This window comes from Hydra viridissima, unplaced genomic scaffold, assembly GCF_058129835.1.
Source record: "Hydra viridissima isolate aposymbiotic clone 2 unplaced genomic scaffold, HvirCarnegie_v1 scaffold_6, whole genome shotgun sequence".
Classification (NCBI taxonomy): domain Eukaryota; kingdom Metazoa; phylum Cnidaria; class Hydrozoa; order Anthoathecata; family Hydridae; genus Hydra; species Hydra viridissima.
This window is the reverse complement of record NW_028324305.1, coordinates 15,831,586-15,855,983: the sequence shown is the minus strand read 5'-3', so window position 1 is coordinate 15,855,983 and position 24,398 is coordinate 15,831,586. Positions and strand designations below refer to the sequence as shown.

Below are 24,398 nucleotides of genomic sequence, written 5' to 3'. Positions count from 1 at the left end.
AATAATTAAAAAGAGCAAATTACGTCAACACAATAGACCTCAATCAATTCCAACGATTTCGAGGTGTGGTTTCACGAAATTTTACGAAAACTGTCGTCCAAAAACCTATGTGAGATATTTTGACTAGCTCGAAGATGTTTTCTTAAAAAACTTTACTGTGTTTGGAGATAAACTTGCATTAAAAAAATAACCATTTTCAAAATTGATAGGTAGTTCATTATCATTTCCGGATAATCCATGGGATCAGATCGTATAGAAAATGCACTTTTCAATTTTCCAATGCAAGTTTAAAATTGAAAAATTTTGCATGAACAAAAAAAAGATTTCTAGAACATCTCTATGAGTCCTTTCCTTACGAATTAAATGACTCTCCCCCGTTCACACCCTCAAAATAGGATCTTATTGGTGCACGTATTAGATGTTAGCTGTGAATATTTACAGGGGGTAATTTACTCATGCAAAGGAATCTTTTCTTTATAATAGAAGAAACTAGAAGATTATCTTCTAGTCAAACAAAATCCATAATTTGGAGTCAAGACTCATGCAATCAGATAAATGTCTACAAATGTCGATTTTCGAGACTCATTTATTTATATTATTTCGAGACTCATTTAAAGAATTGTAGATAATCCACCGAATATGTCCCAGGTGATAGGACTAAGGTATTGTGTTGATTCCTGAAATCAAAAGATTTTTATTGAGTCTAACAGTAAAGAAAGAAAAAACGCAACCTATGGTCTTATCACCGCGTGTGTAAAATTGTTTGAAAGTGTATCATATGGTGTGCGCGAGTGCTTTCGGCTAAATGCTTCTCTTTAGCTGTATTTTTACTTTCAGGAACCTTTGAAAGAACAAGTGTTTTTATTGCGATTACAATAATCTCAATCCTCAATCAACTTTTCAGATCGGCATTTTAGTAATATCAAGTATTGTGTCTAGATTTTGTTTTGCATTTTTTTAAAAAATGGATTAAAAACTATATATACAATAAAAAACGAATCAATTATAATAAGGGTATATATTCAACTCATTGCTGACGATCATTTTTATGGATTCATTTTCTATATCACTGACTTTAATAGCAAAACATCTCCAAAATAACTGAAATACTAAATCTTAATTTTTTTTGTTAATGGATTTTGATCCACCAAGATTTGTTAAGATGCATTAAGATGCATTAAGAACTTTTTTAAAAATTTTTCTCATAAAAGCTTCAATTTAGGTTTTAACTTTAGAACAAGTTCTATAAATGTTTTTTTGTTTTTTTTTTTTTAATAATTTTTTTACACAGTCGCTGTATATTTACAGCGGCTGTAAATCTTTGTTAACCATAAACGGGGCTCAGTCATAAGACAACTTTCTTCCGATCATCAAATTTTTTTTTGTAATCAGAATGTTATTTTATGAATAAATCTTTAAAGGTAGAAAAAAAAAACAACAAAAAAAAAACAAAAAACAAAAAAAAAACAAAAAAAAAACGAATAAACGACTGTTACCTAGCAACAACAACGGCTCCTTCTTGTAAACAACATTCGAGTTGTATCCTGTTTCATCTTTATTTATTTCTTGCTTAAACTCGTTTTTTTTTTTGTTACACATTTTGTTATTGAACAACAAAAAAGACTTTTGCTTAAAAGCTACTACTTCACAAAAAATAAAATTTCCCCTACATAACAATAAAAATCATACAAAAATATCCTGAGTTAAACACTTCTTTAACTGATGCAATTTGCTTCTGTGCATCAGTAGCACAGACTAAAATTAAAGATTTAACGTACAAATTACATCATAAAGTCATTATATAAATAGCAAGTATCACTTTTATTCTGCTCTTTTTATTTACGTTTTTAAAAGTCAAGACTTGTTTTGGATGAATATTTTTCAATGAAAATAAATTAGTAAAGAAAGTTTATGAAAGTGCAAGATGATAGAGGATATCCACGAGGAATACGATTACTAAATCTCCTTTTGTATCTCCGTATCTTTTGCATCTACGTATCATTTATTCAACATTATTTGGATTTTAATGTTGTGAAATAGGATATTTTGAATTAAAACTGTGTATTCTATAAAAAAATCTGTTTTCTAGAGGTCATTAAAAACAATCCCTATCAAAATAAACTGCCATGACATCAGTTCAAACGTACAACTGATGTAAATAAAAATAAAAAAACATTGCGACACATAAAATTATATAGCGCATCCCTCTAATAATCTTACAACGCATTTTTGGCTGGTAATTTTCTAATGTTTCCAAATGAAATTTCTAAATAAGTTTTTAGTTAATTATCAAAATGAAATTAGTTTAAATTTTAAAACAAACTTTTAAGGCTGAGTTTCTTATTGTAACAAAGTGGATAAGCTCCACTCACATCTGTAAGCTTCCAATAGACTTCACATAGTTTAAGCAGGACCGTAATTAAATCTTTCAGTAATCACATGTTTGTTGCACGAGACTATTGTATAATTGGAAAGCAGTTTTATACATTCGATAATTTATGCAAAATTTAAAATTTTATATGCGTTGCATAAATTACTAAACACGCAAACTCTTGAACCTGAAATAGTTACTTTCTCTTTAAAGATTGGGAATTAATGACTTGCGGTCGTGTGCAAAACCTTAAAAAAGGAGGAAAAAAAAGCGACGATACTAAAATAAAGGTTAAAATATGAATATACTGATTTGGATTGGGTTTTATGCATCTGTATCTACTATTTATGCTAAATATGATAAAAGTCTGTCAAGAAATGAACTTGTTAATGAGGTTTCCCTTCAGCTAGGGATAAAAAACAACGCAATTTTTACTCCTCAAGATGTTGATAAACTTATGATTGGTCTCAATTTTAGAAAATGTGATGAAAATGAGAAGTCTAAATCTTGCAACTTGGTAATTAGTTTTAAAACAACGATAATTTGAATGTGCTGAATCTTTCAAAAAACTAACGAGTGTTTTGTAAAGTTCTCGGTTTGTGGAGTTTTTTTTTTTTTTTTTTTACAAAGTTTATTTAAAATTCTATTCCATAGTGTTACTCGTATGAAGATTTCTTGCAGCTGTTTAAAGAAAGTTATTACAACAAAAACTTGACTTATCCAGAATTCATGGAAGTTCTCAGCGGTGGAATTTACTTATTAACTTCTAGATCGCAAAATAGTGTCGAGTGCAAAAAATTTCAATTCGGTGTCTTGACCGTTTCATCTTTTTATTCCGAACTGCAAAATAAATATGGTGGTCATAAAACTTTACAACAATATTTTGACAATATCCTCCGTGATATTGATGCAACACTAGGCACATTTCTTAATGGCGATGAGGTAAATTATGTAATAGTATGTGTATTTGATTGATACGAAGTAACAGCTTTTTACATGTTTGTTTAATAAATAGGCTATTCAATGACCATACGCTTACATACTTTTTTTTTGCATTTCATATTGGAAAGCAGAAATATGCTCTATATAATTAAATAATGTTGTATACATGTGCCTAGATGTAAAAAAATACTTTTACCTAGATATAAATAAATAATTTTTCTATTTGCTGATCAAAGTCTGAAAACTGCATATCTTATATCAAGTGATATGATAAATAAACTTAGAAACTTAAAATATTATTTTTTGGCATTACTGTGTTTATATAGTTAACAGTTATATCCTACTTTAAGTGTTTTAGTACTCAAGATGTTATCAATACTGCAAATGTGTCTGGTGATAAATTTAATGAATCTGATTTTCATTATGCCAGTGCATTCATAACTCTCCAGCTATTAAAGAAAAACTGTATAAAGTATAACAATCCTTCAATTTCTTCAATTTTTCCATCACCTCAATTCTTTGTTAGTGAAATTTTAAAAAGCTTTGGAAATGAAACTCAAATGTCACATGAAAACTTTAAAAGTCTCCTGAAGAAATTAGGAATAGGTAGGATAGCAAATGTGCCTTCCATTGATGAAAAAAATCTCAATAAAAAAAAAAGGTTGGCAGCATTAAACCGAAAAAGAAGGAGTGCTAATGATTTTGAAAAAGTAAATAATTTATTGAAAGTTTGTTTCTTTAAAAAATAGTTTTAAAGGTTTTTGTTTTGTGACTAAATTTTCTGGTGATTTTTTTTTTCATTAATTATTTTTCAGTGTTTCTCTGCTGAAGAACTTCTTGAAATTTTCAAAATACCTAAGGGTAAAAGCATCGGCAAAGAAAATATTCAAGATATATGTCCATCATTGATTCAGCAAACTGTTAGTGGATATTGCACTATCAATTCTGAGGGAGTAAATACTTCTCATACTTCTTGGGAATGTAAGTATTGATTCAATAAGTTATTATGAAATATATTTATCTATACTAGTTTCTGTTTAATTTTTATATACTATAATATGCAATACTTTCAAAAATAATAGATGTATTTAGATTTTTTACTTGTAGTCTCAAAGTACCTTTAGCAATTATTTCATAAATTACACATTAAGACCATGAGATATTTGCATGAAGCTATTGATTTGTTATATTGACTATTGAAAAAGTAAAGCCACAATCAAAAGTACCAAAATTAGTATTTAAAATGACTACCATCCACATTTTTAAAATCTGTGCACCTTTTGATTTTATCAAATTCTAGCAAACTTTATCTTTTTTTTCAAATTCTCCTCTTTCTTGTTTCTGGCTATGTATTGAGTTTAGGCAGACTTTGACTAATTCTTTGACTGTCCAAAACAAAATAAGCTCAGCTGAATTCAAATCTACTGATTGGACTGAAATAAAAATTAAATTCTGTTTCCAATGAATCCTTTTTTTTTCTATTTTGCCCATAAAATACATAATTACTTTAAGAATTGAAAGTGTATAGTCACTTTTTTATAAAACAATATGGCTTCCAGGTTGCATTTAAGATTCCTTGTATTTTTGGTGCTCTTGACTTTTCATATAATAAACCTATAACTGGCTCTATTATATTCCATCTAAAGCTTATTATTTTTAAATTCAAATATTTGTTGATGCTGCTGGTTTAAAGTATTGGTTCCAAAGTGTTTCAAAGTAAGGTTTACTGCAATTGAAGCCAAATATGGAAATATTTCCATGGATTTTTCCATAGACAAACATTATTACTCTGTTGAAGGAAAGTTATATCATTAAAAAAAACAAAACTGAAGGAACAATTATACGAAACATGAAAGTTAGCCATGTTGGCACCAATGAGTCAACCTATGCTCCATCTATAATATAACAGTAACACTTCATTTTCTTAGCAAAAATTTTAAGTTTCTGAAATTAATTGATCAAATAAAGTGATGGGAAATGAGAAATGTTGTCAACCATATTCTTGTGGAAAATCAGTTTTTAGTAACTACATGATAATCTTGTGGTCTAGTCATAGTATCAATTTAGATGTATCACTTGCATTGGTTTTCAAGAACATGGGTCACAGTGTGATATTAGCAAAATGTTCTTGTTGTGCAAGAGATCAATGTATTGCCATTCAAAACATGTGAAAATAAAACTAAAACAGTTTCAGGAAATACAATGTTAGTGAATTCAAAAAATGAAGACAGAAATTTTGATTTGACTCCTCTTTTAAGTTACATTTACTGGTTTGTATCAAATAATATATTATATATAATAATTGAACTAAAATTTATCAAAAAGTTTAACCATTGTGCAATGTTGTAAGTTAGTTTATGTTACTTAAGTTATGTTGATGTGGTGATCAGAATCAAATACTGTCTTATATAACACAACCATAGTAAAACTGCAGTAATTATTCTATTTTAAATTTATCTTAAAAACTTGGTAGTTTTCCAGGTCTTGAGTTTCCTCAAAAGTAATTTCTGAAAAAACTTGAGACTCAAGTGTATTTATGATCACGTCCAATCTCAGTTACCCAAATATATCTAACCATGTAAGTTTTAACTTTGATAATAATAATGATTAATATCAATGAACCATGATAATTAATGGTTTTTTACTAAAAAGCTTTTTTGGAGCAGGTTTTAAAATTCTTTTTGTAAAAATGTCAACAGGTTAGCCCAAATTATAATTTATTTTTAGCGTGGGTTGCTACAATGATATCAGTTTTTATTATCAGTTTGGGTTCTTTACTTGGTTTATTTGCTACACCTATAATTAAGAAGAAGTGGTTTTCATTACTTCTTCTATTTGTAATAAGCATGGGTGTAGGGGTGTTAGCAGGTGATGGGATTCTGCATCTTTTACCTCATGTAAGTAAAAGATTACAGGAGATGTATTTTTTTTTAAGAAGGCAAGTTTTGAATTAAAAGTTATCTTTGGGTTCAAGAAAATACTTTGTTTTAGAAAAACACTTTCCTAACTATAATGTAATTTTCCTTTGTATTGCTTCTACATGTTTATTTTTTCTTAGTTACATTTTTTTATATGCAACTTTTCTTTCTTAATAGGCTTTTGGTTTTCACAAGCATGATTCAAGTGATGCTGAGTTTCTTAACCATGATTTAGGGAATCATGGTGAACATGATGTATTTGCTAAAGACAGTTTTTTATGGAAATGCTCTCTGTTTTTGGCTGGAGCATATCTTTTTTTTGCGTTTGAAATAATCATGCATGCGTGTGGTGCTGGCCACTCTCACAGTCAATTCCACAGTGGTCACTCCCATGGAGATGAAAGATTTTCTACAGAAAACACTAAAAATGAAAAGCAAGAAGAGAAATATGTCATAAGAAATGAGTATCAAGAAACTTTGGCTAAAGTAAGTTCATACACTCTATTGTTGTTTTTTTCCATCCATAATAAAAAAATTTGTTGAAATATTTTTTTAAAATGCTAAAATAACAAATATATTGCTTTACGAAGTTTTATTTAAAACCCTAATTAAAAGTTTTATGTTGAAAGAACTGTTTTTTAATAGGATTTGTGACCATCAAGATAGTTCTTTTCTAATCAAAAAAGTATAAGACATATTTTTTTAAAGATTGTTTTATGTTAATAATTTCTTTTTCAAAAATATTTTGTGCATTTCCTAAAATTTAAATACAAAAAGATTTGATCAATCAATCACTTCCATTGTAAAATATTTACAACTAAAAATATTTACCTGATATTTGATTTACCTAATTTTTCTGAAACCAAAAATCTATTATTGGTAAACTATTAAATCAGAAAAATGCCAAGTAATTTCCAAGATGCTCATAATTTGACACTAAGGAAGAAGCTTAACAAATGAAAAACTTTTAGCAAAATGCTTTTAAAAAGTAGATAAAATTGTTTAACATGTATTTTTAAAAATGTTTCACAACCATCGACTCGATGGTTGTGTAACATTTTTAAATATATATATAATATAGTAAAACAATATATATATATGGTATAGTAAATATATTGTATATATGGTATAGTAAAACAAAAAAATAGATTTGCATTTGGCTATTTCTAAAAATAGAGTTTTATTGGAGGAGGACATTTGTCCCATTTTTGGGCATGACTCATTTTTGGGACAAAAAAAAATATTGAATGGGACAAATATAAAAGTATTAAAAATAAACAGTGTTCTTTTTTAATTAAATAATTTTTAAAGTTAGTTTATTAGTTGTAAATATAGTTAAGTTTGAATATGTAGACACATATAGAGACCACACAGAAAATATTTTTAACTTAAAAAAACAAAATTTCTCTTACTAAATTTCAATCAAAGTAGAACTTTCTCATTTTAGAATATTATGGTTAGTGATTTTTATTAAAATAAAATAGTGTAGTACAAAAGTGTATATATAATACCAACTACCCATGGGGGTAAAAGTAAGGGACTGCAGTATCTCCCTACTGAGCTGTAAATAATACGTTATGAAATATCTAATTTACTTAAGATAAAACTCAACATAAAACATTTATCAACTTAAATTTCATGTATGTTCAACAACAAAAACAACAAAATGTTCAGCATTTTATTGCTTCTCATAAAAATACATGGAAATAAAAATTAAACAAAAGAGGAAGAGTAAAAAATATTAACAGTCAGCTTCACATGGTTTGCACTCATAATAGCGCTTCTTGCTGTTATTATTACAATTACCACATATCCACCATTGACAAGTGAAACACTAAATCCTAGCAGGCCCAAAAAATTTTTCCATGAGATGAAATCACTTTCCCCCAAAATTTTCCATTAAGTGGATAGATCCCACATTTTTCAAATCCACTGCAAATATTTTTTATTGTAAAAGATAAATTATATGCTGTGCGTGCAAGCTGAGGTAAGTTATATATATGTTAATGATCCTCCCCCTGGATTGGAAGCCAATCATTAATTTTGAACCACCTTAAAATAAGATTTAAAGGTCCAAACACTGAAACATCTAAAGGCTGCAATCTATGACTGCAGTGTGGAGAAAATTTTAACAAAAACAAAGATATTTTTTTGCATATCTTATTGTTTTGAAAGAAATGTGGCTTTCATGATTGTCCATTAATAAGAGCATAGGATTATCCAAAAATGGTTTTGTATGAGAAGCAAAGTGCTTTATTGCAACTAAAAAGTTTTCACCATCCAACCTACACAAACCTAAGCTGCCTGTTGGTGCTCCAATTATCCTTATAGTTTTTTCTTGGGAATGTAAATACAGGTGGAACTGTATTACCCACAGTATTTACAAAACCCAAGATTGTCACAAATGATCCTCTTTCAGCTGAAACAGCTTGACAAACTTTTTTTGTTCCACCTGTTGATATAATCTTTGGAGGGTCTGTAACTGTTAATAATTCTGTCATTTGCATTAAAAATGCATTCAGGTTTGAACTTATACTTTTCTTAAACTTCTAATAATTATTCAAAAAACTTTGAGACTGTATATTTGTTGAAGGCAGTTGCAAGGCTAACATTTTCTGGTTTCCTCAGTAATAATGCTGGATGCCGTTTTAAAAGACTGTCCATCCATTGCTTTCCTGTCTTTTTACTTAGATGCCATGATCCATATTTATCAAATGCAATGCCATTCTTGTAAGCCAACTGTCTAGTTTGTACTTTTGTTAGACCATAGCACACATTGGAAGAATTACTTAAATATTCTGCAATAATACTTTCATCAGAAGGAAAAAAGATTTTTCTATTTCCAATATTGATAATGTATTTAAAATTTTCTGGCAGCTTTTGACATTTTGCCATTTTCACAGCTCTTCCTACTGTAGATTTTGGTATACTATATTAGTTAGCTACTTCTCAAATGGACAGAACCCTTTTGACTGCATCTTCAACATCTAAAGTATTTTTTCTTACTAATTTTGTTTCATCTTAAATAAAATGCTTTGTAATTGGATGTCATATAAAAAAAAAAAATGGTAGGATACCGTTTATGAGATAGTTGATGAAAGATGTTAACCGCAACTATGAACACACAACTATGAACACACTAAACTGCAAAATGCAAGTAAGTTTCTTAAATAAATATATACATTTATATAATTATAAAATATAGATACACAATTTTAAATATAACTAGATGAAAATAAATGAAAGTAGAAAGGGCTATTTTATAGAGTGAAAAATTAAGTAGAAAGAGCTACATTATAAAGTGCAATTATTGTATTGAATACACAGACCACTGCTAAAATAACCTATAAAGAGTGCCACTAACATTTTAAAAACTTCAATTCCTTAACTTTAAAGAACATTAAAAAACAAATTTCCCACAAATATAGTTTTCTCTACATGACCTCATTAGTATCAGTTTATTAAACTTGAATTTAAAAGTTCAAATTTAAAATTTAGTTTTTAAACAAAACATTAGTCACACTTGGTTTATTAAAACAAGAAGAACAAACCTTAGAAAACATTTATTTTTTGTGACCAGAGCTAAATAGACGGAACTACTTTTTTTTCACTTTTTTCAAAACAGTTTGTTGGGACAAGTCTCTTTCAATAAGTATTACTTTGTCCCAATCAATATGTGCACCACTTCATCCAAAAATGATAAGCCGTACCAAAAACACCATTATTTAAGCTTGAATGTTTTACACATTGTAATACTAGAGACTGCTATTCTATCATGGAATTTTATTTTCCATAACTTCAAAAATTGCTGCAAAATCAGAATAACAAAAACATTTTTAAAAATTACTTTTTGTAACAATAACAGCCAATTCCATTATGTTTATAGTGAAATAGGGCAGGTGAGGCGGTCTGTTAAATTCTTATTTCTAGCACTCTTCGTTACAGGAATTCAAATATCCTTACATTACTGCTTTTATAAGAATTCAATATGCATCCAATATGTCTCATTTAGGTTCTCCCCTACATGAGTTGATTTAAAAATTAACAAAAAGTTTTACTAAGGGTCAAAATATTCCATTTATCTTAAAAGACTAATATAGAAGTTATTAATGGAAAAGCCAAATGCTGATGCAATAAAGAAAATATAACTTCAGTAAGTTTGTAAATTGCTGAATACAGCCTAAGTTTCTCTTGTATTACGTAATAATGATATTTAACCATTTGAATAATGTTACTGAAAAAGAACTGTTGATGAAATATTTAAGATTCACAAATTAGTTGCCTAATACTTTTAATGCTTATGTTTTACTTAGGAGCTTGAAGTTGTGTCGTATAAACCATCAGCTGAGAAGTTTCCAAATGATTCCACACACAAAAAAGATTTGAATGTATGATGCAATTATTTTCTTGTTGCAGAGTTTAAGTAAACTAATGAAATTAAAAAATTGATAAAAACTGAAACCATCAAAAAAAAAAAAAAAAAAGGAAAAAACAAGTTTAAAATATATAAAATTGTTTTTTTTCCCCCACAATTTAATGTGTGTAAAAGAAATAACAACTGCAGATGGTAGCAATTAAATTCCATTTGCAATTTTCAAAATAATTCACTTGATTCATTATTTATTTTTAAATAAATACACAATGAGTTGGTTTTTTCTTTTAAAAAATATACTTTTAACAATCACAAGGCACAAAATTTAACTTGTGTTTGGTTCTATTTATTTTCTTAACTAGAGTGAAATCAATTTCATTGAAGTTCCAAATGCCAAAAGCTTGAGTAACAAAATTCATGATGATGGAAGCAGAAAAGAAGAAAAGATATCAATTGTTTCCAAGAAAGCTTTACCAATCAAAGAATTTAAGTCAGTCGTTTGGATGATATTTGTTGGTGATGCAATACACAATTTTATGGATGGTGTAGCTGTAGGTACTGCATTTTCTGACAGCTTTCCTGCTGGATTAAATGGAGGGATCAGCACATCAATTGCAATTCTTCTACATGAGTTGCCTCATGAGTTAGGTAATTTTTTCTTTGTTATTATGTACATATATTTGTGTCAAATGCACCAAGTGTTTAGGGGCATGGGAAATGAAAATATACTCAATTTTAAAAAAACTTTTATTAACATATTGCATTTTTAAAGGAAGGAAGATTACTATTCAAAGTAAGGAAGATTCGAGTTCTGATTTATCTGAATAGTCATCTCTTTTTAACAAACTTTTTCCCAGGTGACTTTGCCATTTTGTTAGCAGCTGGACTTTCAGTGAAGCAAGCATGCATCATGCATTTTATTTCTTCTATTACCGCATTTGCTGGTGGGTGTTTAGGGGTTTCATTAGGGACAGAATGGAATGCTGCTCCTTGGATTTTTTCTCTTACTGCTGGTTTATTTCTGTATATTGCACTGGTGGATATGGTAAAACTTTTTTTATTTTGTTTTCCTCCAGTGAAAATAGAAAAAAATAGAAAATTTGCCAAAGCTAAAAATTAAATGGTTTTGAATCTTCTGTAGTTTTAAAAATACAGATAGGCTTTGTTAGTGCCTCAACTGTTCATTTTCTTCCTTTGTTTATGTATTTCAGCTACCCGAGGTTCTCCATAGCAGTTTGTTGAAAACGAAACCGGTCATTGCAACTTTCCTTAGTCTGTTGGGAATGTTAGTAGGTTTTGCAATTATGTTTTGTTTAGCTGCATGGGAAGAGGACCTTGAAGGCAGCCTTTAAATCTGGTTACAATGACGTACGTTACAACTTCTAACCCATTTCTAAATATGTGCATCTTTCCAGTCAGTTCTGGTCTTGCATTTTGTTTTATTGTTTTAAATGTATAATAAAATGATTAAATCAAATATTCCCATGGTGGTCGAAACTTTATTGATAAGAAACAAAAAGGTCAGCAGTTTAATCAACTAAGATTGGAACTTTTAGTGGTTGTGACTCAAGGTTGACCTCTTGAAAGCCTCTTAAAGCGGGTTTTTTTAATTAGAAATATAAAAACAGTTTTTATAAAAAGTTATTGTATATGATGTAGTTTATTGATTATAGTATATTGTCTAGATTAGAAAATGATTTTATATTTTCTTATATTACACTGTTTTTAAATTTGATAATATATTTAAATCTTTGTATGTTCTGAGACGTTTTTTTTATACCAGATAGAAAATTCAAAATGTATCTAAAAAAGCTGAAACATCGATTAAGCTCACTCCACTTCCTCAGTTACGCTTTTCCTATCAAAGAGTTCTTCATTGTTTGAGTCGGTGCCAAATTATTGCGGCTTCTTTTAACAAATTTTATAATGAAAAAAAAACAAAAAAACAAAACAGCATTGAACAAAAACATCTTCAATGATTATTCCAAAGCATATTCAAAGGCTTATGCTTTAACTACTGCTTCCCAATTGCAGAAAACCGGTCAATACCATGGGCAAAACGTCACTTTACTGAAGAGCAATCCACTCTTTGGCAGTGGAGTTGACCAAGTTATTATAAGCTTTGCTCGAACATTCTGAGGAAGTAAATAATCTTATCTAGTTTCCACAGTAGGGCTTGTAATCCCGTGCTATATTTAAAATCCCGGTATTTCGGGATAACATTTACCTATTCCCGGGATCCCAGGATTTTTAAATACCTGTTCTTGAAAGATTTTAACATATTATTTTAGTAAAATTTTAAGAAAATTAATAACACATTCAAAGTATGTTTAGAAAAAACTATTTATTAAATTACAAGGAAGTTCTTTGGTTTTTTAATATTATACATAATTATTAAATTATAAAGAGTTCGTTGTTTTTATTGATAAAATATACATATGTAGTTATTTTTGATTATTTTTAAAATACGTTTTGACGGAGCAGAGCACATTTAAAATTTCATCGCATAGACGACTTCGTATTTTTATTGCAAAAAGTCCGGCCGCAGAAAAAGCACGTTTAGATTTTGCATTGGTAGGCTTAATAGTCATTAAAAAATTATTCGCTCCTTGCAAAAAATCCTTACGTGTTCCTCCATTTTTAAACAACAGCATTTCTTTTTTTAAATTTTCACCGACAAAGTCTCACATCGAATTGGTACGCGAGGCGAATGTGCTTTTTTACAGTCTAATATTCTTTTACTCTTGAAAAGAGCAAAAGAAATAGATTCAGATAGAGAGTCAGAAGAATCGGAAACAATTTCGAGTAGTGCCTCATTTGAAACAGAAAGTTCAACCTCAGATTCTGACTCAAGCTGTTAATGATGTAGCTGGATTTGAAGCGTTTGGTCTTTCGAGTAACTCAATTTACTGTTGTACTGTTCAATTTAATATTAGAAAATTTACTGTTCAAATAACCAGCATTTTTAATTAAAACTAATACAATAAAATAGTCACAAACAGATAACGTCTATTCGAGATAAAAATGGACAAAACTTGAGTAAATGCGACTAAACACCAACAAATTTTAAAAATGCCATTGCAGTTCAATTTTAATTATTATATATAATATATAATACATCTAATCCCTTTTATACAAAAACATAGTTGCAAGAATTTCGAATTTGTAAAGTTCGAATTCGACTGCAATCGAACGAAAAAATATAATTCAGGAATTTTCAATATAGTGCAGCTGGCTATCATAAAAATATTTCACTTCTGGACACCAGCGTGTAACTTTGCATAATGATAGTGGACGGTATGAGCTACAAAAAAAATAGCGAGACACAAACTTTTTATGCATCTGGAAACGTTTTACAGATGAATTATTCAAAATGGCCAATGGTGGCCATTTTGAGTGTATTTAAATGGTCATAACTGTAGAACCAGTAGTGATATCCACTTCAAATAAACGTCGATTTGTTCTAAGAGAAAAGTTACATAAAACTGACTGAAATCAATGTTTTGAAATTTCAAGATGGCTGCCATCGGCCATCTTGAAAGTTTTCAAATAGTCATAACTTTAGAACTAGTAGTGACATCTACTTAAAATAAACGCCGTCTTGTTCGATGATATAAAAAGAAACTCATATTTATATGGAAATGAATAAGTAATAATACATTAAAGTTCATAATACATACTTACTTCGTTAATGAAATTGTTAAATGTTCTTGGTTCTTGCCGATAAAAAGTCTACTGACAATGAAATCGTTCACTTGTCAATAGCAACGACCGAGTATAACCGATAAGAAATAAAGCATCAGGATTCCAAGGTTCTTGTAATTCTCCTGTTAATGAAAGACATCTGTTGAAACATAAATCATCAAATAACGGTTATTCTATGGCTTTGTTTATCATCAAATTATAATAATGTCACATTTATTACCTACATACTCACAGTATTCAAGCAATGCACTTCAAGTAAGTTGCAGTAAATACTAAATGAAATCAGTTAAAAGATAACAGTCATAAAGGACTGTGACAATATCAGTGGGTAAGGAAGGAGCTGACAATATGCAGAGGAAGCATCTTAAAATTATGAGGTCTTGGTATCGTTAACAATTTTCGGAAAAACAACACACTGGAATGCTGATCAAACAATTACATAACTTATCATTTTTGTATTGAAAATATAACACAAATCTCAAAACTTGTTAGATGTGTTAAAATTAAGAATTAAAAAGTGAGCAAGCATAGGTCGCCAATAAGAAATAAACAAACTTCTTTAGTGTAAAGGTAGAGGGAATTGGTAAAGTATAATAGCTGTATTGTAAACAGAATAACGTTTTCAAGTATTTACATATTTACAATACACTTTTGGATTACGATTCGTAATGGAAGAAGATCTGGAGAACCTGGTCGAATTCCGGGTCTTCTTCAACTTCTTGCTCTTCATATGAATCACCATTTGTTTCTTTGTAACAATAGCTGTTACATGCACACAGCTTAATGCATGGTAAACCATGTCATTTACATGAACAGTTTTTACACTCAGTTTTGCACGAACAACGAATTAGTTCCTGGCAATGTCGAGAAACCTCCGGCAGAGTGCACCAAAGTAATGTATAGCAGTCATCAGCAGTATCTTTCCATCCCCATTCAATGGGTACATATCCTGGAGTAACAGCAGACAAGCATTGTTTCCATAAATGTGCCTGGAGAGCTGCTCTCTTTGTGTCCTGCAGAAGAGCGTCTGCAGTCGGCGGAATGTTTTCAATTGCTCTATTCTTTATGGTGTAGAGGATACTGCGGCATTCGTTAACACCAGCAGCGGTTGATGATCGAGCGTACATCAACACTACAAATCGCTCAATGGCCTTCATTGCCGTATCAGTTAAGACATCATTTTTTAAGTCTGACGTTAAAAGATTGTCAAATGCAGCATCAACTACACGGTAGTTCATCTACGCTTTCCATGCCGTACGTTTTCCAATCCCATAGTATGTTGTTACTGTGTCACATCCGAGGAAGGCATGGAAGAATGGTAAACTTGATGATACATCATCTGGAATGTGTTGATGTTGATGGTGAACTCCTATCATTCGTCTTCCTTTTCCAACTCCAAAATCAATCCACAACTCTTTCACTTCAATCATCTGGCTAAACAGAGAGAGCTATAACAACCACATCGGAGTCCACAGTGCGTATAGTTATAGTTAAGTTGCCTTTTTTCAGTGCATGATTAGCATGGAGCAAAAGAAGGCCATCTGCCTCTTCAGCACTACATGGCGATATGGACGATGCATCTAAATCTTGTTGACTGGCACATGCAGTTTCTTCAATGGTACAAATGATAACTTTTCCAACTACGAATTGCGTTAAAACGAATCTGGAAATAAGGCCGAACAGTTGCGTCTTATTGAAGTTCACAGATAGGAATTTGTCAAACTTTTTTGGAATAAGTGTACCCATTGTGACGTTTATGCGTTGCCCAAATCCATGATCTTCCCGTGTTTCGGACTTTAAGCTTTTTGGGACATACCGATCAAAAACAATGTCAAGGCGCTGCACGGATCTCAGAAGTCTGTCCACGAATGGTCCAATCACATTTTCGCAGTAGTCAGAGAATGTCTTTGACGATCTCGGGTGAAGCATGTGTACGAGTGCTGCATCATCAACAATCAGAGCAGAAACCTTATAGCCAGAGTTGAAGTCTTGTTGTTTCTCGCTACCATACTGTTCCAAACAAATGAGGACATCTGATTTGCTGGTGGCCTTACGCTTCCTTCCGAATTCAGAAATTGACGGCGGATAATGGTTGTTTTCGTGTGAAAAGAAATCCTCGACATCACCAACACGATTAAGACTTGCTACATACATTTTACAAAAGTAGTTGGGGTCATATTTAAGATCAGTGATTTTAGTTTTATGTTTGGAACCTGGAATTTTCAAACTGTGGACAATTCAAATTTGTTTCTTTTCAAAGGCTCATGGATTGACTAACAAAATATGAAAAAGTAAAAACTATATAAAATCTTGTTATGCCGAGTTTTCCCAAATTTTCGAATGTTTTCTTTCCTTTTTTATTCATTTTTAAACTTTTGTTTGTTTACTTTTTTTTTCGTTTCTTTTGTAGTTTATTTTATATTCTTTCAAATAGTTCGTTCATTTTTCTTCTTTTTAGATATTTCGTTTTTCCTTTACAATTGATTTTATTTTTGAAAAACTAAAGGAAAATTTCTCTTGATTTATTGATTTTTCTTTTTCTTTTATCACTCTTAAAAAAATTATTTATAGTCGTTAATAAAAAGCGTCCACCATTTGCGATGCCATTGAAAAGTTCAATCGTAAACAACCTGCCATGTGTGTGTTTATTCGTCAGTTATTCGTCCGAATTTGGTTATTATTACGACCGTAACGTAATATAATGGCGTCAACAACACACAAATCTTTATTATCTATAAAACCAATTAAACAAATTTTATTAGCTTAACGGTTTGTGTCTCGATTGTTTTACATACAATCTTTAGTTGTGCAAAAGGATTTGTTGGTGTCCGGCAGTGAAATATTGTTAGATCAAAAAGCATCAACCGACCGCACTAATATGAAAAAAGTCAAATCTCAACCGAAGAACTTTTAATTTAAAAATGTTCAACCGAAAGCGATTAAAAAAAAAAAACAACTTCGGGATTAAATGTTTAATCCCGAGCTTTCGAGATCCGCGGAATCCCGGGATTCCCAACCCTATTAAAGTCCTAATTTAAATTTCTAACTTAATATCTAATAAAGCTTTCAAAATTATATTTTTACTTAAAATTCTTTAAATCATTTCTTCAGATTTCTCTTACATAATTTGCTTATTTAAACTTCTTTGAATGATATATCTGTGTGATTTCTAATGTTCGAAGGGCTTTTTGATTATTTTTTGAATATATCTTTTTTCTCATTTAGCTATTATAAGGTGTTTATAAAGGGTTTTGGGTTTCAAAGGGTTGTGTGAGTACAAATGTGGCTATACGTCAATATTCTGTAAAGTGTTAATAATCCGATTTAATTTTATTCAGCGTGTTCAAGTTTTGCGCGAGTTTTTTTCCTGCTAATTTTACCATTGACGCGTGTATTTGTTCACTTTCGGCTTAAAGAGCGTTTAATTTTGCCAGCCTCGTGCTTGATTAACGTAAAATTTTAGTTATGAAAAAAAAAGCTCTTAGTTGTTTTGATAGTAGAATGTATAAAGCATGAAACTTTAAGTGAAAATTTACTGAAAATTAACCGAAAATTTACTGTTGGAAATATATATTGAAAAGCGTTCTTTGCGTCTCAAGAAAAAAACTATCAACAGCAACATATATCAGGTTTTAAGTTTTAAGCACGTGGCTGCTTCAGTAAGAGTGTATTGTAATAAAAAATGGTTAAACAAAATTATAAAAAAAGCCAAAAAAAAAATTTTTAATTTTTATATTTCTTTTACATGAAAAATCATTTGAAATTTATTTTAAAACTTCTCCCAAAGGTGTCTGTCTGATACCTATCGTTTCGATTTTCCGCTGGCAAAAAAATAATTTCTTCCGATCGCAAAAAATTCATTTTATTTTGATTTTACGCTCTTTTAAACAAATTTTCATTCATTTGGTAACTGCATTCATTAACTCAATACAAATGCTTCTTTTGTCAAGTGTCATTCAACATTCTTTTATTTAATTGGCTACTACTTTCTCAATCATACTTTCCATCATACATTGGATGAAAGACTTCCGATAAAAAAGATATAGAGACATCATATACACACTTACATACAAATAGCATAGTAACAATCAGATTTTCGGGAATCGAACATCTAAAATAGCTGACAACTTTGACGAACATCTAAAATAGCTGACAACTTGATTTACCATTCCTTATTATTCTAGTTTCTCATTTTTTCAAAAAATTTTAAACATTTTGCTAAATTATTTTTTTTAACCAATGTTGATGGATGAAAAATTCTTAAAATATCAGTATATTATCAACTAGATGAGAAATTTCTTAATTATATTTTCCCACTTCATCCAAACAGTTTGATTTATGTTTACTTTATCATTACTTTATTATTGATAATAAAGTTCTAAAGTTTCATTATATTTTCCTATTTTACTCAAATAGCTTGCTATATTATGTTTTGTACCCAACCTTGATTTCTAAAGCTTAACTATATTTTCCCATATCATTCAAGCAGATTGCTATATATTTTTTTGTATTCCATGTTCATGGACTGTTTACTAAAATTTGAGATTGTACTTGATAAACTTGATAATAAATTTCTAGAGCTTCATTATACTTTCCCATTTTATTCAAACAATTTGCTATATTACTTTTGTATTCAATGTTGACGGATGATTGGTTCCTAAAATATCAGTTTGTACCTTGTCAACTTGATAATTGATTTCCAAATCTTCATTATATTTTCCCATACCATACAAACAGATTGCTAAATTATTATTTTTTTCTTTGATGTTTCTTTTTGCAAAAAGAAACGCATCTTGAGGGAAGAAAGGATTGATTGACACATGATTAACATTGATAGACCATGATTTCCATTGCGATGTCACCAAAGTAAATGCGTTTTTTTTATTTGACACGTATTTTTCAAAATTCTTGACACTTTCATCATCAACGTTGTCGAAGATGTATAACGTTTTTTCTCTTTCGAAGTAGTGATGTATTTTTGTAGGAACTGCTTCAACATCCAACGAATCGGCTTGAGAATCTTTTGCGCTTAACCCTAATAGGTGACAGAGATTAGTCATAGAAACTAATATTTTGTCTACTGCTGCATCCACCCACACGACACATTCAAATGATTTGTTGTAAATTGAATGAGGGGCAGCAAGTAAATTGAGGTAGAAAACGTTTGAGTCCTGTCACGTGTTTAGTTTTTATTTATATCATCTTTTTAATCGTCTTTTAACTGAATCCGGAAAATTGCTCAAAGTTTTTGTAAATAAAAAGGCATGCAAGATTTTCGAAAAATATTGGTTTGTCTTTTTCAAAAATGTACGTTTTTGGTAAAAAAAACAAAACATTTTTATGACCTGTGGTGTTTTGGAATTCGGTCGGGCTCTTTTGTATATTTTGCATCTTTTTTTTTCTATATGTATTTTACTAACATCTTTAAAAAAGATTCAGGGGGAAACCAAACTATGAAGCTCAAAATACCTACTTCGTTCGCATTCACTGACCAAATCCTTTCGGCTACATGAAAGGAATACGGTTTTCACATCTCGCCGTTTTTTTGATGGATTATCCTTGCGCCATTGGTTAAGAATTTGCAAAGCTTGCTCTCGCATAGTTTCAAATTCTTCTTTTACATTATCGATTGCTGTGTCATCAACCAAAAGATATCGAGGAAATTTTTGCCAATCATAAGTCAACAAATCAGCAAGCGTTGTAAATACTTCTCGAGGAAATTTTCCAACTAAAAGAGAAGTTTTTTTAGTGAAAATCGAAAATCCGTGTCAAATGGCAAACATTAAAAATGTATAGCTGCCCGTAAATATCATCGAACTCAATCTCCATGACAACTTTGTCTTTTATAGTTCGTCGCCTTGGTTTCACAAGGTTCTAACTGACATTTTTGCCAAAATTGACTTAATCATTTTATTAGACAATTTAAATCATGATGGACAAAATAAGTTGAAATTTACAGCGATATAGCGCAAAACAAGCAAACTGCTGAAGTGCCAAAGTTCTATCTGCAACTTTATTTAACTAATATTTAGTTTGACAAGGTCCTAACTAACAATAACTCTATAATCTCTTGCTGGTTTTTATTAACTATAATGATAGAGAGTTTTATACCCATCAAAAATCATATAAAAAATAGGTCTAAAAATCAATAAAAAGTGTTCTAATTTGACACCAATGTAACTATTTTAACTTGTTAAATAAAAAATATTAGTAATATTAAAATTTAAACAACATATAATAAAACGTTGTTGTAGCAATAATAAAAACCAGGCTACGTAGTTAAAAGAGAAACCACGAAGAAAACAATCGTAGTGAAAATGCAAATAAAAACTGATGACCACACTGAAAAACAAATTTTTTCAAAAAGGAATTACGCCTATAGATATTTTTTTCATGTAAAAAGAGAAAAAGTCCGTGCAAATTATTTCACCTAACTAAACTGTCAACTTCACAAAAGCTAAATTACACAGCTCACAGCACCAAAGATGTTTAAGAAAATACTCCTGCACAAGATCTACGAGGTAAAATTATGAAAGGCAAACGTACACCGCACAGTGCATCAAAACGTGCACCAACTCAGCTAGGGATCACATAAAATCTTTTCCGACAGTTGAGTCACATTGTCGTGTAAGTACCAATAAAGAATACCTTGAGTCACACCATAATATTTAAAAAAATGTATAATCTTTACAAAGAGAATTGTATAAACAAAAATGTTGAGCCAGTAAAAATATCTATTTACTACCATATTTTCTCCACCGAATTTAATCTTGGTTTTTACATTCCCAAAAAGGATAGATGCGACCTTTGTGAGAAGTTTAAAGTTGCTGAAAACACTGATACTATGTCTGAAAAGTTGAGAGAAGACTTTGAAAGACATCAAGTTTTTAAAAAAGAAATGAGAGATATAAGTGCTAAAGAAAAAAAAGATAAAAATGTTCCGGTTTTACTTTTTGACCTTCAAAATGTTATTTTGACCTTTTTTATCTGAGAAAGCAAAGTGTGTATAATTTGACAGCTTGTTTTTTAACAACCAAAAAAGTGTACTGTGCATTATGGACTGAATCAATGGCGGGAAAAAGCGGCAATGATCTTGCCAAAGCCTTTCGCAAAATTTTGAGTGATGTGACAGAGGAAAACGACGTAAGTGAATTAATTACTTGGTCTAACTCCTGCGTTCCTCAAAATCAGAATGGCATATTATCAAATGCTGTGTTACATTTTTTAAGAGACAATCCTTACATTAACTCAATCACTATGAAATATTCCCTTTAGGTCATTCATGCGCCCAAGAGGAGGATCATGCCCATTGGGAAGTTGAAAAACTCATGAGGAAAACTGATTTTTATAGTCCAATTGGATTGATAAGGATGTTAAAACAAGTTAACAGAAAAAATCTTTGTCGTATCATTCAAATGAAATCACATAATTTCAAGGGTTTGAATTAACACAAAAAATCCTTGTCATACCATTCAAATGAAACCACATGATTTCAAGGAGTATTCAGTAACAGCAAAGCTGTTTAATTACAAGTCAGTTCCTTTTTCTAACGTTGCTGTTCTAATATTTACTTATACATCTCACATTATACATTTTAAATCTAGCCATGATTCAAAATTGTACAAAGGAACTTGTAGACAAAAAAAAAAAGATATTAAAGCTGCATTTTCGTTTACGCCTCTCGAGGACAGAGATTACTATCGAGTTGTTCTTCACCTAGATAATAAACATGAAAAGCTTTTAAGGGTTGTACTTTATGTAAGAAAAATAAGTAAAAAAAATGTTGTAATCTTGTTTTGTGACTGAAGTAATAATCTAATTTATAAAAATTAGCTTTTTATTATATTATTGTTTCAGTCACAAAATTTTAAAGTAACTAACATATTTCTAACTACCGTTAAACAGCAGTTAGAACCTTGTCATAGTGAGAATATGATTATTTCACTATGACAAGGTTCTAACTGCATTTTGGGGGTATTCATTTTTCTATGAAGAGTGAAACATTTTTTAATAAAAATTAATAATACTTATAGCAAATGCTTATGTTATCATGAGTAAAAAATATTATCGATGGATTTTAATAATTTTTGATGGAAGGAACATAACAATTTTTAACATTGATTTACTCAAAACTACTCGCGGATCAGTTAGAACCTTGTCAAACCAACACGACGAGTTGCAAACTGATTTTGTTTGATAGATTTCTTTTTCATGTTTGGCTTCTTTTTCCTTTATGCTACAATTGTAAGAAAAAAAGTCTATGACGAGTATTTGAAAAAAAGTAAACTTGAAGAAAGAAATTTTGAGTTGTGCCCCAAACAAGTAAGTTTTGAAAATACTTTAAACCATGATTTTGAAATCAAGTTCGTAAAACGTATAAAAAGGTAAATCATTTTTTAGGACTTTAAGATATTTAGATATTTTAAACACAGATATCCGAATTTATTTATAAGAAAAAATTGACATCGGGAGTAAGAGAAACAGAAACCTTATATTTCTCTTACTCCCGATGTCATTTTTCTCCACTCTTTTGAAATAAATACTTAATTAAAGAGGCACCCATAGATGTAAGTGTGATTTCATCCGCTTTTAGTAAAGCATCAGCTAAATGGATGTGAATGAATCCTGGAGTCAAAATAAGTAATTATGATATTACTGCCCTCGTTTCCCAGTGCATTTACAAAAGCTGCGCAATTTGATGTAGCCCAAAATTGATTTAAATGGACTGGGATGTTTCCATTAGGTTGAAACATATTTTCTGACCTTGCTTATTTACTAAAACATCTAGCAACCTATATGGCAATAATCTCCAACACCATAGCTGCTATTGCAATACCATCTATCACAACAACCCTATATGAAATATCTTTAACTTTTAACCAATTCAGAAACCAAATCTGCAATAAGCGATATTTTGCATTTTTATCCTATTCAAAATGTTTTTCATAAAAGAATTAACATTAGATTAAAAAAGGCTCGAAAGAATGAAATTCTCACTTCCTCTGCATTCGCCACGCAATTCATTCTTTAAAATGTGAAGTCATTTTCTAAATTAACTAAATTGAAAAAACTTACAAAACATACTTATGTAAAAAAAGCAGATAAAACATGCTACCTGTTTGTTTGAAATGTTCGAAACAAAACTGAATTTTTAATGGGGGAAAAAGAAATTTATGAAGAAATGAAACATAATTTTATATGTGAAGAATCGATGTGTATATTTTAGGCTACATTCCCCTTTTAGCTGTTTTTTTTTTTATATTTTTTTTTCTCTTTGTGCTTTTGCAAAGTTTATGTTTTTGATTTTAAAAAGTGTCGCTCATGCTTTTAATAAAGTGTTTTTGAATTTATTCTTAATTAGTAAATGATTATATTTCTAAATGACGGTGGTTCCATAGTCCTAAAGGACACAAAAATTGCGTTAAGATTAATTTTAATAGAGATCATAATTACTGGTATGTTTTATGTTGCTCCCATTGGTTTAAAAAGAACTGAAATCTTGTATGAAATTTTGTAGAGTTGTTGATTTTCATGACTTATTTTAAGTTTTGTACCTTTTTTAACTACCGTTAAAAACCATTTTGTCTCTTTATTTTTCATTTGCTAAAGGGTAGAATTATTATTTTTAAGTGTTCGAAGCTTCTCATTACTCCTCTACTTTTTGGGGGGAGGTGGAGGAGGGTGGGTGAAGGAAAAGAGGATTATTTCATTTTAGTGAAAATTTAAACATAGAATGGGCTTTTAAAGTGTGGAAACGCACTCGCTGGTTTTGTCCGTTACGGCTTTTACCACTGAACTACTTCTGAATTTTTTTTGAAAATTTGATTAAAAGGTATTTGATTAATGTTAATACATTGAGCTTTTTGGGTTGGTTAATATTTGCTGTTATAACTTGGATCTTGAGAACCTGTTCTGATGCACTCAGTAGCGTATCTAGGGTAGGGCAGGCAGGGCACGTGCCATAGGCGCAAACCTGAAAGGGGCGCAAAAGAGGCTTGGTTGTTGGAAAAAAACAGTATATGTAAAAAAATCTTTCCTTGGCTTTATCCAACTCAGCGATAAGAATGCAGCTAGCTTAGCTCAAACAATA

The 24,398-nt window shown here is 30.1% G+C and overlaps 1 protein-coding gene across 1 annotated transcript; it reads left to right on the top strand.

The window, feature by feature from the left end:
- The first annotated feature begins 2,561 nt into the window (after positions 1-2,561).
- On the top strand, positions 2,562-12,357 carry LOC145190087 (metal cation symporter ZIP14-like). Its single transcript, XM_090090877.1, has 10 exons — positions 2,562-2,888; positions 3,026-3,313; positions 3,664-4,023; positions 4,129-4,294; positions 6,041-6,210; positions 6,409-6,717; positions 10,545-10,619; positions 10,966-11,251; positions 11,461-11,648; positions 11,815-12,357. The coding sequence occupies exons 1-10, from the start codon at positions 2,670-2,672 to the stop codon at positions 11,953-11,955; spliced, it is 2,202 nt and encodes a 733-aa protein (XP_089947003.1). The 5' UTR covers positions 2,562-2,669; the 3' UTR covers positions 11,956-12,357.
- The last annotated feature ends 12,041 nt before the right edge of the window (positions 12,358-24,398 follow it).